The 18,136-nt window shown below is 38.5% G+C and overlaps 1 protein-coding gene across 1 annotated transcript; it reads left to right on the top strand.

Moving 5' to 3' along the window:
- Positions 1–138: 138 nt before the first annotated feature.
- On the top strand, positions 139–726 carry LOC149198846 (thylakoid lumenal 15.0 kDa protein 2, chloroplastic-like). The gene has a single exon (XM_089400386.1). The coding sequence runs from the start codon at positions 139–141 to the stop codon at positions 724–726; it is 588 nt and encodes a 195-aa protein (XP_089256512.1).
- The last annotated feature ends 17,410 nt before the right edge of the window (positions 727–18,136 follow it).

The following is an 18,136-nucleotide window of genomic DNA, read 5'->3' as shown; positions in this document are numbered from 1 at the left end:
AACAACATTCTCAAGGATGTGGGTAAGAAAACTCTGCCAATGGCATCCATGCTCTTGTTCACCTTTCTGATTCAACAAGTGCAGTTGACACCATCTTTAGCAATTACCCAAATCTTGAACTCAGACTTTCAATCCAACATGGCCTCAAAAGAGCCAGAAGCAATAAAAGTCCCAGACCTTCAGCTACCCAACAACTTCACCAATGTTATTGACATAGCTAGGGTCTTATCTCCAGCCCAAGCAGTGAAGATTTCACAAGAGTTGCAGGCTTTGGAAGACAAGTCAGAGTGGAAAATGAGAATCATTACAAGGTCTGGGCCATCCCCGTCTCCTTCAGATAAATCCTTCAGGGACCTATGGCACCCTGATGACAGGACTGTGATTATAGTAGAGGACATCTCTTCCCCAAACATCTTGAATTTCGGTATAGGATCAACAGTGGATTCCAGGCTTCCTTGTCAATTCTTCGGTGAGCTGCAGTCCAAGTACGAGAATCAGTTTTTTGTATTGGAAGAGGGCTATCAGGCAGCCCTTTTGAATACAATTGATGCCATCAAGCAATGCATTGTTAGGGAAGAGGGATGCAATAATGTGCCTGGTTTGACAGATGACCTGTACTTTTTAACTCTTGCGACATCCATTGTTGGGGGTTGTGTGTTTGGGTTTGCTGCCCAGTGTTTTTTATATCGGCTTCTCGTGGGATTGAATTTGAAGAGCCACACTTGATTTTTCTTTACCTTCACTATGTTAAGACAATTTAAATACATATAGGTTATAGTTTTAATGTTATAGTTAACATGTTAGGTATTAAAGTTTATGTCTTGTAACATTTTAGGAGTTACAATATGTTTATGATGAGTGTACTAGGGGTCATAATTTTTAGAATCATTGTGTTAAAAATCATATTGCACTATGGTTTACTTAATAATAGAGTTATTCCTTTGAGGATTATAAGGTAATAAATGCCATTTTTTCTTAATGGTAATAGTGGTTAGAAGTTGCATTTTGGAAGGGTTTGCAATTCTCCAAGAGTGATCAAAGTATATTATGGTTTATATGGGATATGGGACATATAAGTATTTTGACTTTCATAATGGTTTTTGGTTAAGAGACACATATTGTATTTGATATTATAGTGACCATAGTGGTGAAAGGTTACATTAAGAAAGGGAAACAATTAGTGGGGCTAATATATAGGAATATCTAATAATAAATTCATTATAAGTATTTTTATTCTTTATGAAAGTATTTTTTTGTTGTATTTGCGTTCTTCAATTTATGCCTTACGGCGTTTCCTTTGCAACATGTGGTGCAAATGCTAGTATATAAACCAGTGAGTATATATTCATCTAAACCTCTGTTTCATTTTCACATCCAGGAGCTTTATAGGCTCATATTAAAGTCAAACTTCACAACTCACTTGGAGATGGATTATGTCTGACAGATCTCCACCGTGTTCTAAGCATTCAGTTTATATATATATAGATATGGGGAATCTCATTACAAGTTATACTGTGCAGCATCTGGGGTATGGTGATAAACTTGCAGAAATCTACCCTGGCTCTCCATCTAATAAGTGATTCATGAAAGAGAGAGTCAAGGAATGCCTTCCCCTCCAAACATAGGACTTTATGGACAGAGTGAAATACCCTCGATTTCACCTCAAAAATAACTACTCAAATCAAGATTGGTTGTGGCTCTAGCAAAAGGGAGAAAGGAGGATTTCGGATGACTCTCCTAAAAAATAGAGGCTATACCAATATTTTCGGATGACTGGATAAGGATGCCTAAGAAGAGCATGGGAGGAGGCTAATAAAATGGAAAGCAATGATAGATGCCTACCCAATCATTGAAGCAACCTAGCTTGGCTCCATCTGAATGGAGAACAGGTAAGGATAGGAAGTGACCATGGATGAGTGGGGAGGATGCCCCTAGACTATCTCTTGACTTTTTAAATCACATTCACTTTCATAAACTGTGAGTGGTGCTTTGAGTGGAAAGAAGAAAATTCACTCAAATCTGAAGGTGAAAGGGCAGCAGAATCGAACATGTTCTGGGCTCTCTTAAATCTACTTCCATAAGATTGAGGGATAAACTGGTACGGGCGGCCAACAAATCGGGAGGCACCTACAATGTCAGGCTGGGGTAACTTGCTGAAAAGCCTCCCCATGGTGTAGATTACAGAAATGGCATTTCAAGTGGAAGAACGAAGCCCCCTCTTAAATCAAGCATTTCTCTGTGGTTAGTCCTAAATGACAAATTCCTCACATCGGACCATTTACAGAGGAGGTTGTAGCAGGGGCATAACAGATGTTCTCTTTTCCTGGAATCAACTGAACATGTCAATTACCTCTTCACTTCATCAAAGTAAAGGCAGCTGGGAAGGATCCTCTGTAGAAAAGGCCCTGCAAAGTTGGCTATGGTACTGTGCAGTAAACTCAGGTAATCACCCATTCGCTTATAATATGGACTGTTTTGATCACCAGAATGCAGCAGCTTTTTAAGGGTAATACGATATCTTCTTAGGCACTTTCTTCAAAGTCAGAGGGGCACATTCGAGTTTTGAGAAATCCGTGGAAGAAAAGGAATGGCCCTCGAGACATGGGCACATCTCGGCCTCGTGGATATTTTGATAGGGCAGGAAATGTAAATTCGAATGTATGTGAAGCAAGAGGGATCCTTAACAACGAATAACCAAGATAAGCGCACACAGAGAGCCTAAGCTGGTCAAAGATTGGAGGGAGGGTTCAATCTTTTCATGATAGTTTACAGCTGGTAGAGTTAACAAGAGGTTTTAGGGCGATCACATTTGCAGAGAATTAAATCATGGAGCTGATCAGGTGTCCAAGCAAGCTTGTTCACTGCCAATCGGAGTTAGCAGGGATGCAGAAAACGAGCTGTAAAGGCTTTTCTAGCATACGAAAGTCTATGGTGAAACACATTTTAGGTTTTGTATAAATCATGATTTGGAATACTGTTTTTGAGGGTCCCAGTTACCTAAATTTATCTTGATTGCAGGTTTGAGGAGGAATATTTAAGAATCTTGTGGATGGTGGGTCAATTGTTTCACCTGGCTTCTGTTAGTAAAATTTCAAAATATTTTTAAAACCTGTAATTGAAATGAGGATAACTATAAAAATGACTATAGCCTCTACCTATCTCTGATAATGGCCCACCATCACTGATCTTGTTAAAAGGTTACGAGCTTTTTCTTGGTGAAAAAATACAATACAAGTACAGATAACAAAGAAATGTCTAATTCTGACAGCAGACCTGAAGTCCAGAGGGAATCTTCGTAAGATTCTCCTGCGTCTCTTCGTGGTTGCAGATATGGTTGTTCCTTCGCGTGCCAAATTCCTCCATGCTCGTCGGTGATTGTTGCAACAGCCGCTATTTTCTTCTCGACTCGAACCACCGATGAGTCACAGTCAATGAACGTATGAAAAGGACGGTAGAGATGGGAAGAAAGAGATGGGCATTGAATGAAAATGCTCGCTATTGATATTGGTATTGGTATGGCTATGCTTCGTTGAGATCGGTAGTGTCACACCCCTACACCTGCGGTAATCTTTCAACGCTTATAGCGATGTGCGGCACCACCAAACACTTTTTTTTTCACCAATACTTATGTTCATGGACTACGTCTTAACATTTGATACTTAGTTTATTTTTCTTTACCAAGTATTTAGATTAGCATTTATACTAATGAACACCCATACACATTCATTATTCACAGCGATTACACATATATAACACAATTGCAACAGTATAAAGGGAGGGGCAACTCTCTGAATATGAGTCTGCCCGATTTCAATATATTTCCAACTTTCATAAAATTACAAGTATTACCTTGGAAACCTCAAGTTTCATACTTAGACAAAATTCCAACTTCGTGTCTTTGCCAACGTGCTGCTCACTTCATGCACACCTTGCACGGTGGTCACTTCCAAAATCCACACTTAGCCAATTTTCCGGTTTTCCAACTCGTGTGCACGGGCGCCCTCACCGGGTACCCACCTCGTGCACGAAACCGTGTCGTGCACGACTTCGTGCGGCCCTCCACCCAACTCATTCCCCTGAGTCACCAACTCGTCCAACCGTCGGGTGGGCGCCTTCGTGTAGCCTCCACCCGAACTCGTTCACTGCGGGCGGGCGCTTTCGTGTGACCTCACCCAAACTCGTTCAACCGTGGGCGGGCGCGCTTTCGTGCGGCCCTCCACCCGTTCAACCTGTTCAACTGTCAGGGGGGCGCCTTCGTGCAGCGCTCCACCCGACTCACCCGTTCGCCAAACTCGTGCAAGCCTTCGTGTTTCTCTGCCCGGCGGGCGGGCACATGAATGCTGCGGTTCTGCACCTCTACGCTTGCTCCTTCGCACTTCACTTTGAGCTTGTTTGATTACTTGGTCGAATGATGCTCTTCCAACTCGCCATCTGTTCAACAATATATATGATGGGTGGGGCGAGTCGTGCCACCCAGCGGACTCATCTCACTCGTCCAGCCCACTGTCCAAACACGTTTTTGCTCGCCCGTGAGGAAGGTCGGCCCGCCCATGAGGAAGGTCGGCCCGCCCATGAGGAAGGTCGGCCTGCCCAGCGCATGGGACCGTCCCCTCACAACTCGCCCAAAGCAATCCATCGTTCGGTCGCCCCGCGAGTAGCTTGCCCGCATATAAACTCAGCATAACCAAGCCTCCATACTTGTGTATGTGTCTCGCCCTTGGTCATACTTCGCTCGTTTTGCTGCGGCTCGCCTAGCCTTCGCACGGTGAAGCCCGTCCTGCCCATCGCACGGACCGCAGGGTCTTACAGGTAGTATCACGTAGTAAATGAACAGAAATAGTAACAGAAACATAGTGCTATGTATCCAATTGATGAGATCCAGTGGTAGTCATATACTAACAGAAACAGAATGCTATGTAGTTGAAGAAGAATAGCATATTATAATAATAGAGCTGCCAGCCCTGCATGGTCATGTTGACATTGCATTTATTTGACATATTACTGCAGAATCCAGTTAACTAATACCTTTAACTCAATTGCACCTGATCACCGACAAACCACAAGTTCCCTCTTCTTCCTCTGTGCCTTCCAATTTCCAATTTGGTGAAAACTTTAGTTAACAATTTTTTATCATTATATGAAATATAATTAACTTTAATGAAAGCCAACTAATTACCATATTTTTTATAAATATTATAAGGACATTTATATTTTTGATTATTTAATTTTGCATACTAATATTTTATAGATAAATTAATTACTAAAAAGTAATATGCTCAATTTTTTTTATATAATATTTTTATAAATAAATCAAACACTTTATGTTAAATAATATTAATAAATATATGTGTCCTCCGAGTGCAGTTGAGTTGACAAATCATTGTCAGATTAAGTAAGTATTGCTTAAACTAAAAGATCCAAACAAGAAACAATTCAATCTACACTAAATATTAAGTTTTGTTGATGCGTCATCGCTCATTCCCAACTTATCCAATCTACACTAAATATTAAGTTTTGTTGATGCGTCATCGCTCATTCCCAATTATGATTTTTGACAAAGACAAATCACTTTAAAGACAACCACCCAATTATGGTAATTTAGTCAATACATTTCAATATTTTGTTAAAAAACATTAATAATTTTTTTTCTTTGGAAAAAGTCGTAATTTCTATTAATGATGAGAAATTACATTATGTAGATGCCATAGCATATGCATATTGAGGCTGGTTGCCTCACCATTCTATTTGTCGAAACAACAATAACAAAAAAGATAAACTGTATTCTCCACGTAGGGAGATCATGAAGGTCTCAAAATTTACTGTCACTTATCAGTTTTTAGCCGACAAACAACAACAAAACCAAAGTACTAAATTCTCCACATAGGGAGATCATGAAGGTCTCAAAATTGTAATGTCACTTATCAGTCTTTGACTCAAAAACTGTCAAAATAGTCTCTATGGAAAGAGTTTTGTAGGACCATATGTATTGAAATATAAACAACATAACAAAACATTAGGAAAAACAAAAAGTATAAAATAGAGTGCTTATATCCCTTGAAGCATGTGAAGATCTATGAACGATCTGTGATAAAACTAATGGAAGGTTCCATCAATTTCTTCCTGTATTAACCAATCCTCTTCTTTCTGGCGCGCTGCCTCCTTTGATAGGAAGTCTGCCCCTGAGTTGCGCTCCCCGAAGAGAAGACGTCACCCTTTGCAGCCCTGGAGCGCGTCAGAGGTGGGGAGGGAGGTCGAATAGTGTTTTTGCCTCGCTTCTTCTGTGCTGGTGCATGAGGCGCTTCAACTGTATCCGAAGTCTTGTTCTGCTTCGCCGTTTGGGTCTCAGCTACAGGAGGAGGAGGCTGTTCTGTTGGCGGTGCCTGTTCCTGCTCTTGAGAGGCCTGTTTATGCTTCTTTAGGAGGGGGCAAGCCTTGTAAAGATGACCCACCTGATGACACCTTCTGCAGCGGTAGGGGATACCTTCATAGTCCAGCGGCTGTTTGTGCGAGAAGGATCTCCATTGTATGGTGATGAATTCCTGAAGACCTCCTTTGGTATCCAAGTGAACAAGGATTCTTGCGTAGGCCATCATGCCCGTGGTCTGATATGACTTGTCGTACTCCATGAAAGTGCCTAGGGAATTCCCAATTTTCCGGAAAATGTCCTCAGACCAGTATTGCAGAGGCAAGCCAAGGAGCCTAATCCAGACCGGGCCAACCCCAATTTGCTCAGTCTCCGGGTTGAAAAGAGGCGTCCAACGCTTGAGGAGCACAGGCGCATTCTCAAAATGCCAAAAAGATGAGAGGACCCAGCTCGTATGGTCGGCCCTTGCAAAGCGTAAAGCAAACCATCCGCGAACGAAAGTCTGGACAAAAGGGATGTCAACCAAGTGCTGTCCCCAGATCTCCGTGGCCCATGTCTTCAGCCTGGCTGCCGAATAGTTTCTCCCTCTAATTCTTCCTACCAGGACTCTGTCAGCATAATCCATCGTGTCCCCCCACTGTATATCCTCCTCTAGCCGAAGTATAACGTCTGCAGCCCGGGATTTAAAACACCTCTGTTTCTTCAGGGGACGGGAGGGCGGGAGGCTAGGGTTTGCAGAAACCCTCGCCTCTTTTAGAGCTTCGGGTGGGGGGTTAGGGTTTGAGGGAAAATCGGGAATGGCTTCAGAGAGGGGGGGAACCGAGGAGAAGCTACCTGAGGGAATGGAGTGAGCGGAGGACGGGAGGGGATGACTGGCGGGGGGGCTTCAGACGGGGCTCCTGACAGAGGTACAGATGAGAGGCCCGGCGACACAGATGGACCCGCGATATCCGGAGAAGGGTGAATGCAATCCGAGAGAAAACCCAGGGTAGCCGGGGACGACACGGAGAAAGGCGGCCAAGATGAGGGTTCTTCCGGCAGCACAGAGGCAGTGTGAACAGGACCAGAGGACTGAGGGAAATCAACAAAATTACCAGAGAGACCTTCGTTGTAATGTAACATACCTTCAGGAGCTGCAAACGTGGAGTGCTAGATGGAGCCTTCCTCCAGAGGATCCTCCGAATAATCCACCTCATCAACGTCCATAACGACAGCTACACTAAAAAATGGCTAACCACCTCGAAACCAGCTGGCCGATGGAATACTGACACCGACAGCAATGGGAACGGTAACAACCGAAATACGTAAGCCCCCGGGAGTGTAGACTGATACGGGAGCTTGGAGAGGAAAAAAGTCGCATAACCGTCGGGGGAGAGGAGGGTGAGAGTGACCTGTGAGCAAGCCCTCAAACAAAACCCTAAACGATGAAACCCATCCGAAAACAAAAGTTGAGGTAAAGGCATCATAGGTTCGGGTACCGAGGAGCTATCAGGGGTAGTTGCAGGCCAGGTGCCAGGCGGCTGCAGTACCCGGTACCCAAAAACGCCATCTCGTTCAGGCCATTTCCGTTCCGTTCAGAGGATCGCCATCGTTCGCTCACCTTCGCCATTAAAAATCACAATTAAATGTTATATCACAATTCATTAGTCAATCTCAATCTTCCCAAAAGATTCAAATCTTAAAAATTAATATTAATTATTGTTTCACAACTCATTATCTAACCTTCGCCATAATGTGAATCCCAATTCACAGGAAATACAAATGTCTTATCAAGAGTTAACTAATTATCATGTTTTTTATATATGAATTTTGAGATTATTTTTTTTACATAAATATTTTCATTTATAAATTAAGCATTTTATATTAAATAATAATAATAAATCTAAATATTTTATAAATATGAAAAATATCAATAATTTTATTTAGATATTTAAATTAGTTTATATTATAATTATGATTTATATTACTATTTTTTTTGTTTTTTTGTAAGTCAGTACAAACATATTTCAATTAATATAAAAAGTTTTATATTAATAGCATATGATGACCTGTGATAGAAATGGCTTGAAGATGGCCATGAACATAACAACCCTAAGGATGACCATGAAATAAAGTAGAGAACACATATAGAAAACGAAAAAATAGAACCATTGGAATCAGGCAACTTGGTCTTGGGACTGATCCCCTGTGCGTCCTTTATTTCCTTTCTTCTTTGCTACTTTGGTCCAACCTTTTGGAGGTGTGGCTACCAAAGCTACCTTAAGATTGTTCTGACAATCTAAGGAAGCATCCTTGTTAGAGTCCGAGGAGGTTGATTCATGGGCACGCTTCATGGCACTTGTCAGAGCATTATTACTAAGTTCTTCTCTTCTCGCTGATAAAACTTGGATCTTCTGACCTCTTTCACAAGGGTTGTGAAGATCTAAATTCTAGGCCTCGTCTGATGGGAGCATGTCGTCATCAGACTCATCATCTTCCTGATCCGAGGAAGAGGAATCCTCTTCTTCTCGAGGAGGCGAGATGCATGGCTTTCATGCTTTAGATATGGGCTTCTGTTTCACTAGTTTTTGAGAACAAGGGTTCTGAAGATGACCCGTTTGATGGCATAATCGGCACCGAAAAGCAGTGTTTTCGTAGTCTAGTTGTTGGGTCTAGTGAAAATCACCTATCTCTAAGTTAATTTTGTCCGGAAAGCCTTTGTTGATGTCGATTTCTACACAAATCATGCCACAGGTGAAGACTCCACACTAGCCTCGCGAGGGATCTTGTTTTAGAAAATGACCCAAGGTGTTTCCAATTAACACTTAAGAATGCCATAGATGGGTCGGAAAATCCGGGAGCCTAACCCAAATAGGTAGCTTTGTGATCAAAACTATGGAGGGGTCAAAATATGGGAACCAAGGGGTCAGGAAGATCCCAACATTTCCCCAAAACCAGGGCCCCTTGGAAAGAGAATTTTTATAATCCACATCCTCCTAAAAAATGACGATGAAGAAACCCTTGGAACATAAGAGGACCCTACATGCCTTGGTTCAAGTTGAGTGGATCCATTGGTAAAGGTCTGATGTACGCGGCCATAGCCCATTGAAAAGATAGATGAGGCCATTACCTGCCAACAACTCGTAGATTCCATCCAGAGCTGGGTGAGTGATTTCCACTGAAGGAACATCCTGAACCTTGTCTACTATAAAAGGACCCAAAGAAACCCCTGCCCGAGACGCCTTCCTTTAGGGAGGGGACATTCCTGAGGCAGCTTTGCACTTTGGGGAACTTGGTTTCTGACCGCGTCTTTGTAAGAGAAGGCTTGGGAAGAGGAAGGCTTTCCCAAATCTCCCCCATGCAGTTGAAGGGCCAAGAAAACTGTGACATCTCTGCATATATTATAAACAGAGAGAGGAAAGAGATCTTTCATTTTCTGGCCTTCAAAAAGAAGGTGGTGTAATCCAGAGGGTAGCCCTATTTTGAGTTCTAGCGATAACTTGAGGTCTTTTACCAAATCCATAGATATAACCCATAAAAACATTGAATGCCCATAAATCAATTTGATTGAGATTTGAAAAGGGCTCAGAGCTGTGACAGACTCAACCGTCTCACTAGTGGCTTCCCTAGCATCGATCTGCTTCAGACTCCTTGTGAAACCCTAAGGGCCATGAGCTCACTCTTTGATGAGTTTAGGACCTCTTTGCATACTTTCACTAGCAGTCTCTTTCTGCATACTTACGCTTCAACAAATTATCGCCATGTCCATAAAAGGGCTCACGAGGAGCCATGCGCATTGGAGTTGAGTGCAAGGTGACTTTGTATCCTAGGGGACTCATCGGATTCCTCTAACACTCCATGGGACCACCTCCTTTAGGACCCAAATTCTTGTAAGGATACCCTTCCCTAGTAAATCCATCAAGCCCCCGACCACCCACCGGAACATAATCCCTTTCTGAATGAGTTTCCATCGAGGACAAAGGATCCTTCCCCGCTACCTTCCCATATTGATAGTCGTGGGGAGCCCTAGGTATCAAACCTTCATCGCCTAGACGTTCTTTGGAATTATCATGCCATAAGCTGCTAGACTGAAGTAGTAATGTCATTGGGCCTGCAGCATAAAACCTCTCAAGCTCAACGTTTCTTGCATCTAAAATGCCTGAGGGGAATGGATGTTGATGATTGGATGGGGCCAAGACATCCATCATAGTGCTCGATCGCTTCTCAAGTATTTCAAACCTAATCTCCATTTTCAAAACCTTGTCCAAAAAACATTTCCCTAAAGGCAAGTTTGGCATTTTCTTGTGAACTAATTTGTAAAATTCTTTTGTAATGAATAAAATCTAGTAATTGAAATGAGGATGAATAAATATTTATTGAAATAATTTTTTATTTTTTATTTTTTTTTAATACAAAAAAATAATATTACTTTGTTGAAAAATTTAGAGTATAATTAATCATTTTTATTTAATTAATATATTATAATTAATTTATATTATAACTTTGAACATGTGTAAATGAAATAATTTGTTTTAGGTAGATAATTACTTAAGGAGTTGTCTATAATGCGACTTTTTGGAGATTCCGGGACGGAATCCGGCGGAAGAAATTGAAGTTAAATCTTGATTTGTTGCAGTTAAAATGGTTTTTTAACTGTATATTTGGATTCAGCACCCTGGAAAACCCCTGGGACGCTTTCATTGTGCAGAAACTAGCTATCAAACTTGCGATTCCAATAAATTCCTGCTGGAAAAACCCGCCGGAAAAACCCGCCGGAAAAGCTTTCAAAAAGTCGCGTTATAGACAACTGCATTACTTAATCATTATAAATTTTTAATTTAATGATATGAAAAAAAATACCATGAACCAAGTGTTATCCAAAGGAGTTAAGAAGAATACCATGAGTATCACATATTATAATAATAGAGTAGCCAATACAGTTAACTAATACTTTTAACTCGATTGCGCCTGATCATCGACAACCCGCACGAAGTAATCTGATCTATGAGAGGAGGACAAGTTGTAGGCTCGAGGTATAGTGGCCGCGGTCAATTGAATCAATGTCACTCCAATACTAGATTCTATTCATACATTTCAAATTGCTCTAATAATAGATTTTAATCATGCATTTCAATTTTAAATGCTTAATAATCACAAATATGAAAAGTATCAATAATGCTAATTAGACATTAAAATTAATCTACGCATCACATGACTCACTACTTAATAATGTCAATTAGACTTTAAAATTATCTAATATATCAAGCCTCACTACTCAACATAGACCTTCTTGGGAGATCCAACTCACCCTCTAGACAACCCACTATTCTGTACATTTTAGTTTTCCTAAGTTATAGGAAATGTAACAGTGACGAAAATCAACTATTTTGCCCAATAATCACAAATATAAAATATATCAATAACACTAATTAGACAAACTAATTTATGCATCACATGGCTCACTACTTAATAATGTCAATTGGACATAAAAATTACCTAATATATCAAGTCCCACTACTTAACGTGGACCTTCTTGGGAGATCCAACTCATCCTTTAGACAACCCACTATTCTATACATTTTAATCTTCCTAATTTATAGGAAATACAACCACTTGTGGAAAACCAAGTGATTATCATGGTTTTGATGATGATAATGATGTTTGTCCATTAACTCCTGTATGATCTATCAAACCTTAAGAAAGTAAGGTTAAATAGAATTAGTTTATATATATATATATATATATATTTTATTGAATTTTTTATAAATATTTATGCTTTAAAAGTAATGTTAAATAGAATTAGTTAATATTTTGATGATGATGATGATGATGGTTAACGTCCGCTGAGACCAAATAATGATCTATCGGACCTAAAAAGACAAATTATTTATTTTGATTTAAGATTTTATTCCTATGCTCAAAAAGCTTGGAGAGAAGCCTCCCGAGTTCACTATAATTTTGGCATTGTAAAAGGCTAGGAAGGTCAGTATTGTAACAAAGGTTGTGAAATTGAGATCTAATGTGGTTGTATGCAGGGCACTCTAAGAGGAAGTGGTTTTCATCTTCGATGCTCCTATTCTCACAAATATGGCAGATCCTTTCTATCCATGTCGTTTTAGGAACTGCCCAACGGCCAGTTTCACTATGGAGCTCATGAGAATTCGTTCTAATCTTTGCTATATTAATTTTCTTCTTTGAGCTAGTTAAAATAGAGAGATACTTTTGATCTTCAAGGGTGGGGTTGATGACCCTCTTATAATAACTTAATTTTCTTTTAGACGCTAAATCTTTCTCACACCACAATTTTTCTTTGAACTTAGAAGTAACAATATCTTTAATGTTATTTATGTTTTGCAAAGCATTATTCTCATTGATCTCCCAATAGTTTAACCAGGCCTTTGTGTCCTTATGCCATCCTCGGTTAAGCCTTAGGTGGTTTTGGCTGGAATTTAAAGCTAGCTTAGGAAGTCTATGATTGTCTATGTTATTGAGCTTGTGCTTGTACACCAGAAACCTGAGCATAGCTAGGCTCTCAATAGGAGAGAGACCTGCTTCTATAAGGAGAATAGGATAGGGTGTATTACTTTTAATTTTCAGGTTATAAATTATAAAACGCTTCTGGATTTGCTCAATCTTTCTCCATGATTCTCTGGAGATGCTGCAGCCCCAAACTTCACAGCCATATAAGATAACAGGAATGACTAAAGTTTCAAAGAGGAACTTCTTTTTATCCCACATTACGAGGTTTGCAGTTTTACAATTATTTTCAAGACCAAGATAAGCTTTCCATCCCCCATTGATCCTTTTCTCAATGCCATGGTTCCAGTTGAGCTTGTGATGGATATCAATTCCTAGGTACTTGTAAGAATACACTTCCTCCAAGTTATTATTGTCATACATAAAATTAGCGCAAGTGTCCTTCTTGGATTTGATAATCATAACTTTTGTTTTGTCAGTGTTAATAGTCATACCCATGGTAGAGCAGAAATCCTTAAGAAGCTTGAGTTGCTTATCAAGATCAGAAGGGCACCTTGCCAAAAGAACAATATCGTCAGCGTAGAGAAGAAGGATAATGACTATCCCAGCTAAGATTGTGCCACCACATCCTGCTTCTTCTAAATAACCTTCAAGCTTATCGATGTAAATGCCAAATAAGGTAGGGGAGAGGGGGCAGCCTTGTTTAACTCCGATGTTACACTTAATATCTTTTGACCACCCCTCATTGTTCTTTAGCTTGGCAATTACATTCTCGTATAGCCTTATAGCAACAGCTCTCAAACTCAAGAGGAACCTTTAGCTCTTCTAACCTATTCCAAAGGTTGTATCTAGGAACCGTATCGAAAGCCTTTCTAAAGTCTACAAAGCAGCATAATAAATTGGATTTATCATTACGACATTCATCCGCAATGATCCTAAGCGTAACAAGGTGGTCTGTTGTTGAGTGATGCCTTCTGAAACCTGCTTGGCCTTTAGCCCGCTTACCTTCACTTTCAAGCCATATGCTTAACTTTTTTTCCAGAATACTACCGTACAACTTGGCTAAGAGAGGGCTGATCATAATTGTCCGATAATTAGAGGGGTTATTTGTATCTCCACTTTTAAAAATAGGGATAATGAGGCTCTCAGTCCAAGGCTTAGGGAACCCTTGCTTAACAGCTTGGTTGAAAAGCTTGTGGATGTGGGGGATGAGGACAGAGCCTCCAATTTTTAAGATTTCTGCCTGGTAACCTTCAATGTCCTTAGCTTTCCCATTCGCGAGGCGATTAACCCCAAACTTAATGTCTTCTAAAGAGAAGAATTCTTTCGTTGTGAGCAGGGTTTCCAAATTATCCATGACATTAGGAGATTCATAAAGCTTTTTAAGATAAGAATTCCAATCGTGAAGAGCAATTTTATTATTATCCTTAGTCTTCCTAGTCAGAATCTGCCTCCAAAATTTCTTAGGAGCGACCTTAGAGAGGTGTAAGAGATTCTCCTGTCTTTGACGAATGTACTGCCTCTTTTTCCTTTTAATTAGGGCTTTTTATATTCTTATCTTGTCCATTTTAAGAGAATCATCAACAGCTTCCTTAATTGCTCTCCTCGCATTTTTACAATCTTTGTCATACCAAGGATTGGTTTTGTTATTTCTTTTATTATTTGAGACTTCAATTGAGAACTTTTTAATAGAATATGAGAGGGTTGTAGTAAAGTTATGATATAGGTCTTTTATGTTGTCTATACTAGATAAAGGAGGCAAATTAGTTTTTAATTCATTTAGAAAGAGGTCCTTTTTATTTTTATCAAATATTAAGTTCTTTTGGTTGTAAGTATTATTTTCTATGGGAACTCTATGCATGACAAAATTGAGGGTTATAAGTAAAGGCCTATGATCGGAGTCAGGCTCGTGGTCGTTTAAGATGTCAAAGTTTATCATTTCGTTGTATAATGGGAGATCAGAAATAACGTAGTCTACCACGCTGCTACCAAGTCCATGGATGCAGGTCATCTTGCTGGAATTGGGCCACTTTTTTAGACCGTTGCAAATTATGAGATCCTGAGCACTACAGAGCTTGATTAGCTCTGACCCAAACAAATTTTCGCCGAGGTCTTCAGAGCTCCTTTTGTATCTACTAGCCAGGGTAGGGTCTTTGTCTGACCAAAGAGGATTAGGGTTGGAACGATTGCTTAAAATAATAGATTGGTTGTTTGAAGTTCGAGCATTGAAGTCACCTATTAAAAGGATATTACCCTCATTCCTTAGGCTAGAAATATCGTTCTCTAAACTATTGTAAGGGTTAGTTTTATCTAGATTCTTCTTCTTATAGAAGTTAGAATTAAAGGGGGGGAAATAACATATTGCTATGTAGGACTTTTTATTATTAATGTCTCTGATCTCTATCCAACTAAATTGGTTGTGAGGGTCGTTTTTATAAATCCTAACATAGGGGGAGATGTTCTTCTTAATGTAACAAGCTATTCCCCCAATGCCTCTACGAGAGGATCGCTTGTTCCACGTAGACCATAGCGTGAAGCCATCTATGTTAGGGACCTTAGATTACCAAGGGCAGACCTAGCACAGTTACTCTACAAGGCCTCTATGAGTATATAGAGTCTTTAGAGAAACGTAGAGAAGAAAGAGAAGCCAAGTTACAAAAAGAGTTAGAAGCCGTGCTGGAAAATAAATTTGCATCTCTTGAAAACACTATCCAAAAACAAATAGAAAATAAAATAGAACTACTGGAAAATAAAATGGAGGCAATGGAGACTAGATTGCATGTTATAGAAAAACAAAACCAAGATACTAACCAACCATCCCAGCAAGGAGACGCTGATACCTTAGAGGGTCTTAAAATGAAAGACATGATTAAAGAATTAGAAGAAAAAGTTAACAGCCACCTCACCCTAAATAGTGCGGTAGATAAGTTAGATATTAAACCAATTAAAGACGAAATGAAAAAATTAATAGAATTAGACCACGAACGTAACAAAAGGACCTTAAACCTTATAATCTTCGGTTTAAAAGAGGAAGAAGATGAGGATACTTTAGCCTTAGTCCAGACAGAATTACATAATAGATTACAAATTGAAACAATGGGTCTCACAGAAGCAACAAGGTTGGGGAAATTAACTGAGAATAAAGGAAGATTAATCCGCATAAAGGTGAGCTCTACTGACCATAAGCACAACATACTTAGTAAAACCTCAAGTCTGAAAGGAACGGGAATATTCATAAATGAAGATCTCATTCCAGAAGATCAAGCAGAATTAAGAAAGGAGGTTCAAAAGGTAAAAGAAGCTAGAAAGGAAGGAAAATGGGCAATAATCAGAAATAGAAAAGCCTTTATTCGAGACAAAAACCAAAAAGATAGTAATCAATAGCAATTAAACATGCTCCGGATCCTTTCTTGGAACTGTCGGGGCTTCCCATGGAACAAAGGCCCCAAGCTAAGTTGGATCTCAAATGATGTTGATATTATTTTGCTTGTTGAAACTTGGGAGCACGAAGAATCTAAGGTCCCTAACATAGATGGCTTCACGCTATGGTCTACGTGGAACAAGCGATCCTCTCGTAGAGGCATTGGGGGAATAGCTTGTTACATTAAGAAGAACATCTCCCCCTATGTTAGGATTTATAAAAACGACCCTCATAACCAATTTAGTTGGATAGAGATCAGAGACATTAATAATAAAAAGTCCTACATAGCAATATGTTATTTCCTCTCGTAGAGGCATTGGGGGAATAGCTTTATTTTTATATTGATTTTTTTATAAATATTTATGCATTAAAAGTAAGGTTAAATAGAATTAGTTAATATTTTATTTTATATATAAATGTTTATGCATTAATTATATTTAATTAATTATAATTTACATTATCAATCTTTTTATTGTGAAATATTTATTTATTTAATATTTAATTTAATAATATTGAATTAAAAGTGGAAAAATAAATTCCAATTTTAATATTAAATCCGAGGAGTTGAAGAAGAATACCATCAGTATCACATATTGTAATAATAGAGTAACCAATTAGTTAACTCAATTGCACCTACGCATGAATTATTCCGATCTAGGAGAGGAGGACAAGTTGTAGGCTCGAGGTATAGTGGTGACGGTCAATTGAATCAATGTCATTCCAATAATAGATTTAATTGATGCATTTCAAGTCACTCTAATAATAGATATATATTTATGCATTTCAATTTTAAATGCTTAATAATCACAAATATGAAAAGTATCAATAACGCTAATTAGACATTAAAATTAAAATTAAGCTAAGCATCACATGACTCACAACTTAATAATGTCATATAGACATTAAAATTACCTATTATATCAAGTTTAATTGGTGATTGAAATGATTTGAAATTAAACTAAGAGATCAAAGGTTTAATCTCTTGGAAGTAATCAGGTCTAAAAGAGGAGGAGAAGGTATAGTGAGGTTCAATCTCTTGGAAGTAATCAGGTCTAAAAGAGGAGGAGAAGGTATAGTGGTAGTGGCCAATTGAAGCAATGTCACTTTAATAATATATTTTATTCATATATTTCAATTTTAAAAGCATAACAATCACAAATAAGAAAAATATCAATAACGTTAATTGGACATTAAAATTAATCCATGCATCACATGACTCTATTACCTATTATATCAAGTCTCACTACTCAACCTAGACCTTCTTGGGAGATACAACTCAGCCTCTAAACAACCCACTTTTCTGTACAGTTTAATTTTCCTAGTTTATAGGAAATGCAACCATTTATTGAAAAACAACTAATTTGCTTAATAATAAGAAATAAGAAATATATCAATAATACTACTAGACATTAAAATCAGTTTATGCATCACATGGCTCACATGACATAGAAATGACCTAATATATGAAGTCTCACAACTTAACCTAGACCTTTTGGGAGATCCATCCTCTAAACAACCTAGTATAATATTATAATATTTAATAGAAATGGAAAAATTATGAATTTCTAATTTTTATATTAAATAATAAAATTTATAAACAATAATAAATATTTTAATTAAATAAAATAAAAATAAAAATTTTAAAATCTGAATTTATTTATCTTAATTTTAAAATTATTATTTAAATTATAATCTTAAAATTTACTATTTATAAGTTTTTATCTTAATCTTTTCTAGAGACTCATTTTATTTTTTGTTTTTTTTTTAAATCTAGAATAATCGGTAATTGGTGAGAGGAGACTCACTTTGTTATCCCATCATGAAAAAGTTTCACTATGATTGTGGAGAGTGATATCTCAAAAGTAAAAAAAAATATGATGAGGGTGAATTGTCCA

This window comes from Pinus tabuliformis, chromosome 2_1, assembly GCF_031772625.1.
Source record: "Pinus tabuliformis cultivar Carrire ecotype Pingquan chromosome 2_1, CPIR1, whole genome shotgun sequence".
Lineage (NCBI taxonomy): Eukaryota > Viridiplantae > Streptophyta > Pinopsida > Pinales > Pinaceae > Pinus > Pinus tabuliformis.
Note: the sequence above shows the minus strand (reverse complement) of the source record. Positions and strands in the feature narration are given on the sequence as shown.

What these genes read in the sequence shown, in the direction of transcription:
- LOC149198846 (XM_089400386.1), top strand. Translation starts at nt 139, where the DNA reads ATGGCCTCAAAAGAGCCAGAAGCAATAAAAGTCCCAGACCTTCAGCTA.